This window comes from Sceloporus occidentalis, unplaced genomic scaffold (assembly GCF_023333645.1).
Source record: "Sceloporus occidentalis isolate IW3139 unplaced genomic scaffold, rSceOcc1.0.p SCAF_20, whole genome shotgun sequence".
NCBI lineage: Eukaryota > Metazoa > Chordata > Lepidosauria > Squamata > Phrynosomatidae > Sceloporus > Sceloporus occidentalis.
The window spans coordinates 13230562-13247152 of NW_028317000.1; the positions used below are offsets into that span (position 1 = coordinate 13230562).

Sequence of the window (16591 nt, forward strand, 5' to 3'; positions counted from 1 at the left end):
TTGCTATTTTAATCTGTGACTTGAGACTCCACCCGGCTGGGGAATCTGACCTGAGCATTTCAAGGCTGCGTCTTTGAGATGGAGGCGCATGGCTAGGGCGTGTTACATAGCGAGAAGGAAACCGCCTTGTGCCTCTCCGTTTGGAGCAAAGGCCACCACTTGCGTGGCTCATGCGGCATCTGTTGATTTGTAACCACAGGGAAACAGCCGCAGGTTGTCTAATGCAATCGCACCATTGCCTTCCCCACCCTTGAAGGTTGGTTACGCTCAGAGAAAATTGCTAAGCCGGGTGGAAGCGGGAAACCTGATGTAAACCTGAGTTAGTGTCAAAAGCAGGTATGGGTCAATTGCTTCTTCGCTGGTCAGAAAGCACAAGATCAATACAGCCAATCCTCTGTATCCAGATATTTTTTATCCACGGATTCAGCCCTCCACAACTTGAAAATATTCCAAAAAGTATATTGCAGTGATTAATAATAATAATAATAGTAGTAGTAGTAGTAGTAGTAGTAACAACTTTATTACAGCCATTTGGATGAAAGGTCTTAGCGCATGACCAAAGAAAGACGAAATGCAGCGAGAGAGAAGCAGCTTTACACTTACCTCTCCGTATGCCTTCAAAGCACTGCTCTTCCCAAGGGAGAGGGTCATAAAGCCATGTCTTTTGTCGCACTGGAAAAATCCCGTTTGGCAAAAGGTATGGCTTTATGACCCTCTTGCTCTGGAAGAAGAAATAAAGTGCTACGGTGTTATGCATACAGGCAAGCAGAAAGCCACTTCTCTCACACTGCATGTCAGCTTACTTTTGTCATGCGATAAGGCTCCAGGACTTGGAAATTCCCTGCTTGAATCCCCAGGGAGCCATAAATTTCACATTGTTGAATTTGGACCAGACTTGGGGGCTTGACAGACCACCTCAAAAGGGCAGTATGGAGCCGCCCATTTTTGCTGCTAAAAGCAGGTTCTTTTTACGGCGCGGTCCAGGCGCCATGAGTGTGCCATTGGCGCACTGTCATGCATCCATGACGCAAGCACGGTGCAATGATATCTGGATGCTGCCCCACGCTGCCGTCATCATGGTGACCCCCTTGTGGACGTGAGGCCGCCATGATGGCACCGTCCTTATGGATTAGGGTTAGGGAGCATGTGGTCACTGCGTACTCTCAAACCCTAATTTTGGCCCAAGGACGGCGCTTTCCACCCATCTGTACCAGGCCATAGTCTCTCAGCTTGACCTAACCCATAGGGTTGTTTTGAGGATAAAGTGTTTAACAGTGTATTGTGTCCAACTGAATGCTTCCTTATATTCACCATCCAGAATTAGCCCAGCATACAGAACCATAATTTGATGGGAAGTGTGTGATCCTAACAGAGTTTAAGATGACAAGGGCTGCTGCCACGCTGGAGAATTAATGTAGTTTGACACTGCTTTAACTTCCATGGTTCTGTCCTGTGGGATCCCGGGATGTGTAGTTTGTTTTGGCACCAGGGCCCTCTGACAGAGAAGACTCACAAAACGACAGATCCGAGAAATCCCTAGCCTTGAGCCATGGGGCTTAAAAGTGTTGTCAAGCTGCATTAATTCTGTGGTGTTGACGCAAAGGTTAGATGTGCCGTTTCTAACGGGCCTTTCTCTTTCCGTCTTGCACCCAATACAGATCTGGCAATTTGGCGAGTGGGTAGATGTGGTGGTGGATGACCTGCTCCCAACCAAAGATGGCAAACTGGTGTTTGTGCACTCCGCAGAAGGCACCGAATTCTGGAGCGCCCTTCTTGAAAAGGCCTATGCCAAGTAAGCGTCCCAGTGGGATATCTCTCAATGGTTGGCTATTGCAGGAAGGTTTGGGTTTGCGCCACATCCATCACAGACTGATTTCATGGCCAATCCTGGCCTCACTTAAATGGGAACAACATGGTTGCACCACCCAGCTTATGTTCCTAGACTTGGAAGGAGCCAATACTCTTCCGCTCTTACTCTAGGTTGAACGGATGCTATGAGGCTCTGTCTGGAGGGAGCACCTCCGAAGGGTTTGAAGACTTCACAGGAGGCGTGACCGAGTGGTACGATCTCCGCAAGCCACCGAGCGACCTCTTCCAAATCATCTTGAAGGCCCTGGAGAGGGGATCTCTCATGGGTTGCTCCATTGATGTGAGTATGCCAACAGCTTGCAGGTCCCACAGAACAACTGACGCCTTCTTGGTGGGTTGCATTTCCAATCTAGTGGAGACCTGGGTTAAGTTTGCAAGCAACTCAATTTTGGGTCTTCATGGCAAGTGGACCCAATACAATGTGAAGATATGTACCATGATGGTCTCCACTGCCAGACCTGCAAGGAGTGTCCAAAAAAGACAAGCTACTATCTTGATTCATATCAAGACCAGTTCTTCCCATCTGCTCCACCAAGAGCAAGTCTTTTCTAAAGCTAATGGCTCCTAAATGCAGATTACAGATCAAGACAGACTAATCCTCTTGCACAGTCCCTGCTAGACAACATATCTGATCCTCTCTGCATCAAGTATTTCACTCTCTTCTTACAAAGTCTTATGTTCTTGGGAGCTTTTAAAATTGTGGTTTAGCTGCTGCAATTTATTTTTTTCCCTTCTCTTCATCTCCCAATCTCTAATTTCAGATTACAAGCGCTTTCGACATGGAAGCCGTCACTTTCAAGAAGCTGGTGAAAGGCCATGCCTATTCTGTCACTGGAGCGGAGCAGGTAACAGTCCCTTCGGTGCTTTTTGGGAATGACGGTCAAACCAAAATTGAGCGGGTTTCACCACTTCGGTAAAGCATCAAACTGAAATAATCCACAATAAAAGAGAATGCAGTCTGCTTTTGAACCACTGTCCATGGAAGAAGCTTTATTAGCAATTGCTTGACATGCCTTTTTTCCTCCTCTCTGTCCATGCGCAGATCAACTATCGAGGGCAGAGGGTCAGTCTGATCCGGATACGAAATCCCTGGGGAGAAGTGGAATGGACCGGAGCCTGGAGTGATAAGTAAGTAGATGGAGCTTTGAATGTGTATTAGAAAGATGTTTCGGAGAGAGGGAAAATATCGCAGCAAAGGCTACACAAACTCATTCACACGAGTTGTGTGCATCATTTGTTTCCATGGGGTTCAAGATACAAGAGCTTTACTTACAGTCTTCTTTTATCAATGCCTGAGTCCCAGCCCTGGGAGAAGGGTGGGATATAAATGAATATAATAATAATAATAATAATAATAATAATAATAATAATAATAATAATAATAATAATTTGATTTTAGATGAAGACCCATTGTCTGATAATTGCTCCGTCACTGATTTATTTATTACAGCTCTGGAGAGTGGAACGTGGTGGATCCATCCATTGGGCAGCAACTGAGAATTAAAATGGAAGATGGCGAATTCTGGTAGGTGCCGTTTCTGTTTGGCTTAGCAATCCATTTTTAAATACTTGCTCAGGTACAAGAGGCTTCCAGACTATGACTTACATCCAGTTGCTTATCCTAGAAGACACCCATTCAAAGGTAACGGCTACATTCAGTTGTTCAAGGGTCATTTCATCTTTAGTTTCTCCCTCTTATTACCAGCTTTAATGGCTTTTGAAACATCTTAACATTTCACTATTTTAATCAGCTTATTTTAATAATGGTATTGTTAACTTAGGCCTGGTACAGACCTGCAGGAAGCACCATCCTGGCATTGATTCTAGGGTTTGGGAATGTGCAGCGTCTGCATGCTCCGGAACCCTAGTCCATAAGGACACTGCCATCATGACAGCCTCCTGTCCGCAAGGGGGCTGCCATGATGACAAAAGCGCGGTGCAGCACCCAGATGTCGCTGCACTGCGCTTACGTCATGGATGTGTGACATTTCGTCTATGGCGCATTCATGGTGTCCGGATCGTGCCGTAAAAAGAAGGGACGCCGTGCAGTTTGGCTGCTGCGGTATCCCTCCACAGCAAAAACAGGTGGTCTGTTGAGCCTCTTATTCATTATTAATTGCCTTGGATTATTGTCATTATTAATTCCACCAGCGTGACGTAGTGGTTTGAGTGTTGAACTATGAGATTTATTGCATTAATAACAAACCCAGTACACCAACAGAGAGGAGTGCATTTCTCTTTCTGTCTCCGCATGACATCAAAGCACTTTGATTATCCTCCATTCATAAAAGTGTGGGAGATGGTGGTTAAAATGTCCCTTTTGCCAAACGGATTTTTCCAGATTGTCAAAAGGGATGCTTTTATGCCTTTTTCCTATGCTTTTATAGTTGGTAGAAACAAAAGTGCTTCTATGTCATGCAGAGGCAGAAACATAAATGCACTTCTCTCCATTTGCCTGCTGGGTTTGTTTTTAACAATGGACCCAAAGCAATGGATGCAAGCTACACGAAAAGAGATTCCACTAAACATTAGGAAGCTCTTCCTGACAGTAAGAGCTGTTGGACAGTGGAAGACACTTCCTTGGAGTGCGGTGCAGTCTCCTCCTTTGGAGGTTTTTAAACAGAGGCTGGATGGCCATCTGTCAATGGGGATGCTTTGATCATGAGTTCCTGCATGGCAGAATGAGGTCGGACTGGATGGCCTTTGGGGTCCCTTCCAACTCTGTGATTCTATGATTCTATATTGCGATAAGAGTTTAGGAGAGCAGTCAGGCATGGAAAACTAGTGGACATATTTTGGACAAGTACTTAGAGAGATCTTGTAGCACCTTTGAGACTCGCTGGAAGAAAGAAATTGGCAGCATGAGCTTTCCTAGACTTCAGTCTACTTCCTCAGATGCTCATGCTGCCAATTCATTTCTTCCAGCAGCTATATCTTCGAATTCCACCAATATGTTGGACAAGTCAAATGCTTTCAGAGGAAGGACGGCAAACCTCCTCCCCTGAATAAATCTTGGCAAGAAAACCCCATGATAGGTTGCTGTAAGTCTGAAACAAGAACAATAAACTCCTTTAAAAAATCTTAGGGTATTTGTCATTTGGGCAAACATACAACTTTGTGTATATCCAGACACAAAAGCAAGTGTGGCTGCCCTGAGTTCGCTGTACTCTTTGCCCTGCAGGATGTCCTTCCAAGACTTTCTCAGGGAGTTCTCCCGCCTTGAGATCTGCAACCTCACGCCAGACGCCCTGAAGTCGCGCAAGTTCCGGAAGTGGAACACAACGCTGTACGACGGGACCTGGCGAAGGGGAAGCACGGCTGGCGGCTGCAGGAATTTTCCAGGTAGGGGGTGCCATGTTGGGAGTTGCGCATCTTGCGTTGGGAAAATGCATGGTATGGTTCACACAAACAGCAAAAAAGATGGGCAACCTGACTCTGGATACAGGCTACAGGCATGAAAGAGACGGTCATATTCTTGATGAATTTGCAGGACAAAAACATTGAGCAGGGGATCGGACTCCATGGTCCATGGGGCCCTTTCCAACTCTATGGTTCTATGACTTGCTGACCAGAAAATCCCTTGCATGCTAGTGTATCTACCTTAGAGGGATACATCTAAGTTTTTTTTCACTTTTGGGTGGGCAAAATTTCTGCGTTGTCAGAAATGACTTGAGGTCAAGATACTGCCATAGGCAGCACTTCATTGATCCTCAGCCTGTTCTGATGACTCTCAGGCTGTACAGACTGGCGTTATTATACACCAGCCTTGGGGCAGAATGGGGATGTGCCGTCCGCACGTCGGACACCTGACCATATGGTGGCCAGTGTCATGCCACGTCTTTGGTGCAGTGCTTACATGGCCATGGCTAGGCTGCCCTTTCCGTGACAAAAAAGGAGCTGCTTTTTGTGGCACATTTTTGTGTCATGGAAAGGCCAGATTGGGGCTGCGGCATGTAGTTTCCGCGGCTCTGATCCGGCGAGTAAAGGAACGGCTGCAGCCATTCCTAAGGGGCAGCCTGTTAAGCCGCTGTGGTTGACTATTTTGACTCATTTTATCCCCCAAGGACCTGTTTCTGGCCATGCAGTGTTCAGAAATGGCCCACTGTGCCTAAAAAATAAGTCTGGGGGTTGGTTTGAAATGGCCAGTTGTGCCCCATGGATCCTTCTGGGGTGAGGTTGGCCATTTATGTCCCACCCTTGTATTGGATGGCAGGACCAGGGGGTTGCATAAAAGTGTTTGGGATGGCATGCATTATGCAGTCCTTGCTCTGTCCATTCCTGCCTTAGGTAAACTCCATCTTCTTTTAAGTTGGTACAGAAGAGCATGAAGTAGAATGACACAGGTTTACCACTCTAGTTGCCAGATCAAGAAGCCAAGGCAGCTGCTACTTCTAGGTTTTGTGCCTTTTGAGATCCTTGCAGAAGACAAACAGGTCAGGGAGTAGAAGTCCTGAGCCAAGACACTGCATGAAGCCCTGCGATGCCTATCGTGGGTGCCATCCATGCTTCCAGCCGTGTGCTATCTCTTCTTCATTCCACGTCTTGCCTCCTTCAGCCACGTTCTGGATCAATCCCCAGTTTAAGATACGCCTTGATGAGATCGACCATGATGATGAGGAAGACCGGAGAGAACCGGGCTGCAGTTTCCTTCTTGCACTGATGCAGAAGCACCGGCGCCGAGAGCGGCGGCTTGGCAAGGACATGGAGACCATTGGCTTTGCAGTCTATGAGGTACTACCTGAGGGCATGATCGAGGGTGCCCTGTTTGGCATTGGTTTGATGCTGTACCTCTGGCTTTTGGGACTGATGATTTCTTTATTTTTGTGTCTCTCTGCAGGTTCCACCAGAGGTATGTATCCAAAACCTCTCTCCATTGAGTAAGTGATGCCATTTTCCATCCCTATTGAAGATATTGGTCTCTCTAGCTCGGTATTACCTACTCCTTCTGGCAGGGATTTTCTGGGGTTTCATGTGGGACGTCCCTTTGCTATCGGGAGGTACCAGTAATGCAACCTGGACCGTTTTGCAAAACAAGCGCTATGGTCCTTTCCTGCCCAGTATCCCTTGTCAGGGAAGTGATGCCTTTCTTCAAGACGCATCTCCTTCTCTCTGGCAGCATATAGGACAGCCTTCGGTCCACCTGAAACGTGACTTCTTCCTCGCCAATTCCTCGCGGGCCCGATCCGAGCAGTTCATCAACCTGCGAGAGGTCAGCACCCGCTTCAAGCTACCTCCAGGAGAGTATATTGTGGTGCCTTCCACCTTCGAGCCAAACAAGGAAGGGGACTTTGTGCTGAGGGTCTTCTCGGAGAACAAAGCAGGGACGGTGTAAGTCCTCCATTGCCAAGGCTACTTTCCTTAAGCAGGGATCAGCAACAAGCCAGTTACTATAGTTTTCTGTGGGTTATTTGGGGGGCGGGGGCTGTGTTGGTGCATCCTGGAAGAATTTATTCCTGACGTTTCGCCAGCATCTGTGGCTGGCATTTTCAGAGAATGCTGGCATGGAAGAGAGTGAGGTGTATATGTGTATACACACACATACACATACACATACATACATACACACTGTGTGACCCTGCATAGGGAGGAGTGATTTCCATGTTAATCTGTGTATTGTTCTGTTGTTGATGGCAAGGCCTATATAGCCCACTCTCTTCCATGCCAGCATTCTCTGAAGATGCCAGCCATGGTTGCAGGCGAAATGTCAGGAATAAATTCCCCCTGAATGTGGCCACGTGGCCCGAAACACCCACAGAAAAACTATGGATGCCGGCTGTGAAAGCCTTTGACTTCACAAGCTAGTTCCTCTTGAGCAGTGGCTTTGCCGCAGAGGTCAGACCCTTCTTCTGGAACATAGGAAGCTCCCTTAAATGTTTATTTATTATATTTATTGATATCCCGCCCTTCTCCCAGGATTTGGAATCAGGGCGGCATGCAACGTTAAACACAATACAATTTTTACAAATGCAAAAATAATATATTCAAATAATATTAAACTACTACAATAAAGTTTTAAACTCGAAAAAAAAGCAAGCAGCAGTGCCACACTGTTTCTCATCTCATATATTCAAGGCTTTGAAATCAGGATCCTGAAACTTAAAAATATGTCTTAAGACCTGCCAGAGGTGCCAACGGTTTCTCTTTTGTCCGTCTTTTTGCCTCTCCTCCTTCCATCCCCTGCTTTATAATCCTATTTTCTATAATGTTTACTCACCTTTATATGCTATACTGGATTATTCCTGAGAGATTTTTCTTTTCTTTGTGTGTCTCTTTTTCAGGGAGATGGACGATCAGATCCAGGCGAATCTCCCAGATGAGGTAGGAATCCTTTGGGGGTTTTCAAAGGCTTTCAAACACCGTGCATGCCTTTCAAAGGGGTTACCTGTAGTAGTAGTAGTAGTAGTAGTAGTAGTATCCTGCCCTTCTCAGGGCTGGGACTCAGGGCAGCTTACCTGTAGACAAATGTAGATTTGTATACATTTGTATTTGAGAGAAGAAATATCCCTTGCACCTCCTAATCTTACACTGAGTCTTTTTATCCGCTGGGGTTTGGTTTCAGGACCCCTTCGTGGACATCAAAATCTGTGGAATCCCAAATCCCATTATATAATATGGCAAGTTTATATTTTCAAGCCGTGGATGTTTGAACCTGTCGATAAAGAATCTGTGGATATGGAGGGCTGACTAACCATGGAGAAAGGATTGCCTCTTTGCGGGGCCCTTTGTTCATGATTTTCAACCCAGTATTAAAATTCAAAGATATAGCCGTGTTAGTCTGTAGAAGAGATCTTGTAGCACCTTTGAGACGCGCTGAAAGAAAGAAGTTGGCAGCAGGAGCTTTCCTAGGCTTAAGGCTACTTAATGCATCTGAAGAAATAGACTGAAGTCTAGGACAGCTCCTGCTGCCAACTTCTTTCTTTCAGTGAGTCTCAAAGGTGCTGCAAGATCTCCCAAGATTGAAATGTTCTACTCAGTGATTCTCTCCAATTTTTGCATGGCGGGGGGAGGCTGGATTGCTTGCTTGTATAATTCATATCCTACCTTTCCACCAGAAGAAGTACTTGGAGCACCTGACCATAGATTAAGACCAACATCTTGAAGCAAAACCAAACATAAAAAGACAATAAATTAAAAACACGATGCTAAAAGACATTGCACAACCATAACCAGTTAGCACCTTTGAGACTAAACTAAAGACAGAATGCATCTGAATGCATCTGTGGAAGCAAACAAATCTACAAAAGCTTCTTTCCTTAGTTAGTCTCAAAGGGGCTACAAGATATCTCAGTTGCTAAAGATTCACTATCGGCTGCTGTGCCATGAGCCAGCCAAGCAACCTCTTCTTGCATGAAATCTAGCCCACTCTCACCAATAACAAAACACGTAATACAGTCGCTCCTCCGTTCTTGCGGACTTGATATCCGCGGTCTTCAATGTTCAAGGATTGATGACCTCTGTTATTCTCAATGGGGCACCCCACCATGGTGCACGCCCTGTGGGCACACGCCCCATTCAAGCCTAAGGGGCTTGTTAATTGGCAAATCTCCATTTTTGCGGGGGGTCCGGAATGGATCCCCCGTGAAAACAGAGGGCCGACTGTATAACTAAGGAGACGTGGTCACCATGATTTTAACTGGCCCAAGAAAGCAAGCCCCAAAGACATAGCATGTGAAGTCCTACCTCCAGGACCAGTTGGGATGTCTTCCAGTCTGACGCTTCTCCTTTCTCTCCATCCATAGAAAGTGCTTTCCGAAAGCGAGATCGACGAGGGCTTCAAGCAGCTCTTCCGGCAACTAGCCGGAGCAGTGAGTATATAACTGTGACAAGAAGAAAATAAAGCCTTGTGTCAAGAACCATATTCCTCCTCTTGCAAGATGGCACAGGTTGAAAAAGGGGCCTGCAAGAGGAACAGGAAGGGGAAGGGCAAGGAAACTCCATCAGAGGAGACAGGATAAGTTGATGGTGAACCTGTGGCACGTGTGCCAGAGGTGACACTCAGAGCCCTCTTTGTGGGCACATGTACTGTCGCCCCAGCACAGAGTTTGTTACTAGAAAGCCAGAGGGACATGGCACTTTGCAATAAATAAGTGGGTTTTGGGTGGCAGTTTGGGCACTCAGCCTCCAAAAGGTTCACCATCAACACCTTTGGGCCATGTAACTTTCTTCCTTGGGGGAAACTGTTTCTGGTAGAAGTGGGCAAAGTGCGTGGCACTCCAGATGGCGCTGGACTGCAACTCTCAGCATCCCTGGTCATTGGCAGTGCTGGCCATGATGGATGGAAATTTCATCCCAGCTCAGCTGACTTTGGGCACGTCACATACTCTCAGCCTCAAAGGGAAGGCAATGGAACAGATTGTGCCCAGAATACCCCAGGATAGGTTCACCTTTGGGTCTCCATAAATCGTAAATGACTCGATGGCACCCAACACACACAACATGTTGAAGGTGCTTACCCTAAAAGATGTTTCTAGGTCTCTTAACTTAACATCGTGACGATAGCACTTTGCCTATTCTTGATTTCGATGTTTTACTGAGATGCCCAGGTTGAGGGCAGTCGAAGAATCTTTTCCCTTTAAGAACTATAGAACTAGGAATATAACTAATGCTAGTGGCTGGGATTGAAAACAATGTTGAGTTGTGGGGGCGTTTTGGGGGCTATGTGGCCATGCTCTTGAAGAATTTATCCCTGACATTTCGCTGGCATCTGCGGCTGGCATCTTCAGAGAAAAACCCACAAAAAACGATGGGTGCCAGCCATGAACGCTTTCAATTTCACAATGTTGAGTTGAATTTTAAGAAGACAAAATTGAGACCGTTTGCCTTTCCTTTCAGGATATGGAGATCAGCGTCCGCGAACTGCAGACTATCCTCAATAGGATCATCGGAAAACGTAAGCATAGAAATTCATCCTCATCCTCCTCTCCTCTTAAAAAATAGGGTCAAGTACAGACTGTTGTGGTCTCAGTGTTTGTGTTTGACTCTGGAGACCAGGGTTTGATTCCCTGCTTGGCCATGAAACCCAATGCGTAAGCTTGGGCAAGTCACACTCTCTCAGCCTCATTCAGATGTTCTTTCTTTGCGCTACTACTGATGCTTGTATTGAATGGTTATCATTCATCTCTTTGCCGTGAGACAGAGCTTTTTTCTTCTTGTCGTCTGTCTGGCGTTTGCAGACTTTATTCGTTCAAGTCAAGATCAGGTTTTTAAACGTTCTCTGCTTTATTCTGCAGATAAAGACCTCCGTACCAAAGGTTTCAGTTTGGAGTCCTGTCGGAGTATGGTGAATCTCATGGACGTATCCTACCCCTCCAGTTATGAGCTTTTTTGGTTGCTAACAATGCTACTACCAGTATTAGTTACAATTCCTGAATATATCAGATGCTTTGCATGCATTATATAAGAGAAGCACTGTGGTGTAATGGTTAGATGTTGGGTTCAAACCTGGGAGACTCATGTTAGTCTATCGGAAGCCATGAAACTTGCTGGCCAACGGACTCACATCTCTGACCAATGCACATTTTTATCCTGGCTTATTGTTACTTGGAAACGGAGCCATCATGGTTGTGTAGCGGAGGATTTATGGTTTATATCTATGCGGGACAATCTTCCTGGTTTCAGAAAGTGCAAAAACAAAAACCGCTTAGTGCAGCGATTCCCAACCTGTGGGTTGCGACCCCTTTGGGGTTTGAACGACCATTTCACAGGGGTCACTTAAGACCATCGGAAAACACATGTTTCCTTAGGATGGCCTTAGGATCGGAGACGCCACAATTTTATGGTTGGGGGAGGTCACCACAACGTGAGAAACTGCATTAAAAGGTTGAGGGAATTAGGAAGATTTAGAACCACTGCTTTAGGGGCAAATCGAACTCGTTGCACAGTTCTTTAGATCCAGACCTCAGTGTTTAGATTGCCGTATCACAAAAGGAAGTCAAGCGATGTTGGAAAAGGAAAGTGTGACATCTCTGTAGGAATGTTTCCTTAACCGGTCCCTTCTTTGCTCAGAGAGATGGAAACGGAAAACTGGGACTGGTGGAGTTCAACATCCTTTGGACCAAAATCAGAGGCTACTTGGTAAGTTTGCATCCATTTATAGCTAAGAGAAGATGGAGCACCACAGTTAGAGGGAAATGGTTTGCGCCATATATATATATATATATATATATATATATATATATATATATCTTATTTGAATATTTTTCTCTTTCCCCCACCTTTCCCCCCCAATTTTAAGGCCGTCTTTAGGAAGTTCGATTTAGACAAGTCGGGAAGCATGAGCGCTTATGAGATGCGGATGGCTCTGGAGTCGGCAGGTGAGCTGTTCCTTATCATTATCATCATTATTATTATTTATATAGAGCTGTACATACAATCAGTTAAAACAGATAAAATAAAATACACCTGCCTATGGTGCACATTCTGCAAATTAAATATAATACACATTAGTACTCGGAGGTGCCGATCGTGCAATTTAAATTGCATTGATTGCATTTGTCTTATAGAACACCATACAATCGATGCAATTTAAATTGCAGGATCGGGGCCTCTGAGTATAGAACGCAAAATTGTGTACAATGGCCGTTTGCTAAAACGCAATAAAACCGGTATGGTATGGGTAAGCGGAAGCAAGTATTTTGGCTGTGTGTTTCCTTGGCAGGTTTCAAGCTGAACAAGAAGCTCTATGAATTGATCATCACTCGCTACGCGGAGCCCGACTTGGCGATTGACTTTGACAACTTTGTCTGCTGCCTCATTCGGCTCGAAACCATGTACCGTAAGTGCCTTTTCCCATAGATCTTGAGGTGGACAATAGTGTGACGTGATGGAAATTGAAGGCAGCTTCTTGCATTTATGGTTCAGGGGTATGACTCCGGAGACCAGGGTTCGAATCCCGGCTCGGCTACAGAAACCCACTGGGTGACGTTGGGCAAGTCACACTCTCTCAGCCTCAAGGGAAGGCAATGGCAAACCTTCTCTGAACAGGCCAAGAAAACCCTATAATGGGTTTGCCTTAGGGTCGCTTCCAGTTTAATTAGAATTAGAATTAATTAATCTCTTTTTTCTTATGTTCCTTTTCAGGGTTTTTCCTGGCCCTGGACTCCGACAAAGATGGGATTGTCACCTTTGACTTGGTTAAGGTAACGTCCTTGCAGTCATAGCACTGCAATATTTTGCTGGGGCTCAGAGATTCAAATGCTGGGGAAGGAAATCAAAACAGTTCTGGAATAGTTTCAATAGAATTATTATTCAAAGCCTTCTGTGTCCTCCGGTGCGACTTTTATTTAAAGTTGACCATAGAGTTGCGCTGAAGGAGCTACAAAGGCCTAGCGGAGTGTCCTCTCTAGGAATCTAGGTCCTTCAGTGCAACTGGTTAAAGTTGACCATAGAGTTTCACTGGAGGAGTTACAAAGGCCTAGCGGAGTGTCCTGTCTAGGAATCTAGGTCCTTCAGTGAGACTGGTTAAAGTTGACCATAGAGTTTCACTGGAGGAGCTACAAAGGCCTAGCGGAGTGTCCTCTCTAGGAATCTAGGTCCTTCAGTGAGACTGGTTAAAGTTGACCATAGAGTTTCACTGGAGGAGCTACAAAGGCCTAGCGGAGTGTCCTCTCTAGGAATCTAGGTCCTTCAGTGCGACTGGTTAAAGTTGACCATAGAGTTTCACTGGAGGAGCTACAAAGGCCTAGCAGAGTGTCCTCTCTAGGAATTTCTATCTCCTTCAATGCGACTTTTACACAGCGCTGTACATACAAGTAGTCAAAAATAAAATACTTTTCTCTTCCACAGTGGATACAGCTAACCATGTTTGCCTGAAAGAAGCGACGCGCCAACCCTGCATGGCTGTCTGGCCTTCCTTGGACACCTTTTGTTACTATTTCTTACCCGCAAGTGCCTTGCGTCACTATAAGACGGCTTCTCGCCTTTCTTTTTGCTATTGCCGCAACCACTCCTTCCAGGAAAGGAACACACGCACCCCGACACGCCGATGCAACGCCACACTGCGCCACGTCCCACATGGCCTTTGCACACCAAGACGGACTCTCTCTTGGCTCCCACCACTGTGCCTGGACCCTTGTGGCCTTGGACGTCTTTCTAATTTGGCGCCGCCCAAAGCCGCCACGTCTCGCTCTCGACACGTCTCTAAGCAAGAGGCCGTGCCAAGGAGTCATGCCACGCTGTGCCAAAACCTTTCTCCTGATATTGCACATGGAGAAGCAGAGGGAAAGCATGACCAAAGAGGCGCTCTTTTCAAATATCCCACACCAGCTAATGCTTTGCTTTGGAGATGGAGTCCAAGAAACCTTTTCCAAGCTCTGTCTTAAGACATATTACATATTAAGACATCTTAAGCTCTGTCTTAAGATAGTATTAGTCTTATTGTCTGGACTTTTCCAGGATGTTTTCTCCTGTTGTCCTGGGCTTAAAAGTGCGGCATGCTTTGAGCGTTGGACTAGGATGCTGGGAGACCCAGGTTCAACTCTCCGTTTGGCCACGGAAGCGGACTAGTTGACCATAGGCAATCTCATTCTCTCAGCCTATTAGGGAAGGCAAAGCCCCTTTCATCCAAACCCTGCAATGGGTTCATTTTGGTGGTGTTGCCATGCGTCTTTAAAGTATTTCTTGCTCAAGGGGACCCTAAGGTGAACGTATTGCGGGGTTTTCTTGGCATGATTTGTTCAGAGGGATGTTTTGCTATTGCCTTGCTCTGAGGCTGAGAGAGTGTGACTTGCCCTAGGTCTCCCATTGGGTTTCATGGCGACCTTAAAGCAAATCTATCATGGGCTTTTCTTGGCAAGACCTTAAGGCAAATCTATTATGAGATTTTGTTGGCAAGGCCTTAAGGTGAACGTATCATGAGGTTTTCTTGGCAATATTTCTTTGGGGGGATTTTTGCTCTTCCCTTGCTCTGAGGCTGAGAGAGTGTGACTTGCCCAAGGTCTCCCAGTAATGGCAACCTTAAGGCGAATCTATCATGGGGTTTTCTTGGCAAGATCTTCAGGTGAGCCGATCATGGGGCTTTCTTTGGAAGATTTCTTCAGAGGTGTGTTTTGCAATTGCTTTCCTCTGAGGCTGAAAGAGTGTGCCTTGCTCACCCATTAGGTTTCCATGGCTGAACGTGGTTTCGAACCCTGGTCTCCCAGTGTCCTGGTCCAACGCTCAAACCACTACAATACGCCGTCTCTTTAGGTCCGCCTTAGGGTTGCCATCAATCGGAAACGAAGACACCCAACAACAACTATGCTACCTGGGCTTGGATCCCCTTGTTGGCCCTAGTTAGAGCAGATCCATTAAATGGAAAGCATTCGACTACCTTTGCTATACAGGGCCAACACGGTTACCTTTGAATATATCTTCAGTCTGAGGCACAGAAAAGTAAGCGGCCGTGATCCAAAAAGGAAACTGCATGCACTTTAATGCCAAAATAATGCAAGTGTTCCTTTGAAAACAGTGTAATGATCGCAGAGGAAGCATCTTTTGGGGTCAAAATGTGGTTGAGTCCAGACACCTTATAACTAGAAAAGTAATTAAAATGTTCTAAGATCCATTGTATAGAAGGTAACTGAATTACTGAAAGTATTCAAAGGGTCTTTGTCGCACCTTTGTAAAACAATCGGCGACCAATAAGTCATTATTTATAAGACGTTGCCTCCAAAATCTGCACTATTTTTATGTTGGGAAGCCAGGAAAAGAAATGATCTGGAGTCTTACTTTATCCCTTCACCCTTGAAGCCAATTTTGCTATATATATGTGTGTGTGTCTGGATGCAAATATATATATAATACACACACACACACACTATTTTTGGGGGAAGCATTTCAATGCTTGACAATACTTGGAAGGCTCTTAACGGCAAATCTATCATGGAATTTTCTTGGCAATATTGCTCCAGAGGGACTTTTGCTATTGCCCTATAAACTTGCCTGCTTTTTCCTATGCTTGATGCTGGGAAGCAATAGGGCACCACCAATGCCCCTTTAATGCCTCTTTAATGCACACTTTGGGGCTTGGTTTCAGTTGCCTGCAGGTTACCACAATGCACTTTTCGGTCCAAAAAGTAGCCCTCGCTCCTGTAATTATATATATATATATATATATATATATATATACACACACACACACACACACACACACACACACACACACACACCAGCGAGTTTCCATTTCCCGTTTCATGATATTGGGTACTACTGTTTTATCATCCTCTTTCGATTTATTATTTTTCCAGACTTGGTTTTTGTATTGTAGAAAAAGATTATCTCTGGTTGCCAAAGTAAATAAGACGAATAAAGCGCTACTATGGAAAGCGAGAGCGCGGGATCCTGATTGAACATGAGTCAACAATGCGATGCGGCAGCTAACAAGACCAATGCGATTCTAGGCTGCATCAATAGAAGTATAGTGTCTAGATCAAGGGAAGTAATAGTGCCACTCTCTTCTGCTTTGGTCAGATCTCACCTGGAATATAGTATATAGTGTGTGTATATATATATATACACACACACACATAATATTACACACACGGTTACATATACATTTATATATATAATTTCCCAGAAGGTCCATTGCTTCAGACAGCGCCTTTTCCCCAGTGTCCCTCCGTCCTCCATTGATGCCAATGCTGCTAGAAAGCCTTACAGCTGGACAGAGGAGGAGGAAAGAAAGGGCCTTGAGAAAGGGGTCTCTAAGACCCAGGTTCCCTAGGAAAGCTGCAAAGTGGGCAAA

At 45.5% G+C, this 16591-nt stretch overlaps 1 protein-coding gene across 1 annotated transcript in view; it reads left to right on the top strand.

Moving 5' to 3' along the window:
• Window positions 1–16176, top strand: part of LOC149302064 (calpain-1 catalytic subunit) — a 35391-nt gene extending 19215 nt beyond the window's left edge. The window contains exons 5-22 of the mRNA XM_089483497.1: window positions 1659–1792; window positions 1981–2149; window positions 2631–2714; window positions 2912–2997; window positions 3320–3394; window positions 5051–5211; window positions 6425–6600; window positions 6707–6718; window positions 6986–7197; window positions 8148–8187; window positions 9609–9674; window positions 10702–10759; window positions 11100–11164; window positions 11875–11943; window positions 12104–12182; window positions 12527–12643; window positions 12949–13007; window positions 13654–16176. Coding sequence (XP_089339623.1) covers window positions 1659–1792; window positions 1981–2149; window positions 2631–2714; window positions 2912–2997; window positions 3320–3394; window positions 5051–5211; window positions 6425–6600; window positions 6707–6718; window positions 6986–7197; window positions 8148–8187; window positions 9609–9674; window positions 10702–10759; window positions 11100–11164; window positions 11875–11943; window positions 12104–12182; window positions 12527–12643; window positions 12949–13007; window positions 13654–13680 — 1689 coding nt within the window. The 3' untranslated portion in view covers window positions 13681–16176. The remainder of the gene's footprint in view (window positions 1–1658; window positions 1793–1980; window positions 2150–2630; window positions 2715–2911; window positions 2998–3319; window positions 3395–5050; window positions 5212–6424; window positions 6601–6706; window positions 6719–6985; window positions 7198–8147; window positions 8188–9608; window positions 9675–10701; window positions 10760–11099; window positions 11165–11874; window positions 11944–12103; window positions 12183–12526; window positions 12644–12948; window positions 13008–13653) is intronic.
• The last annotated feature ends 415 nt before the right edge of the window (window positions 16177–16591 follow it).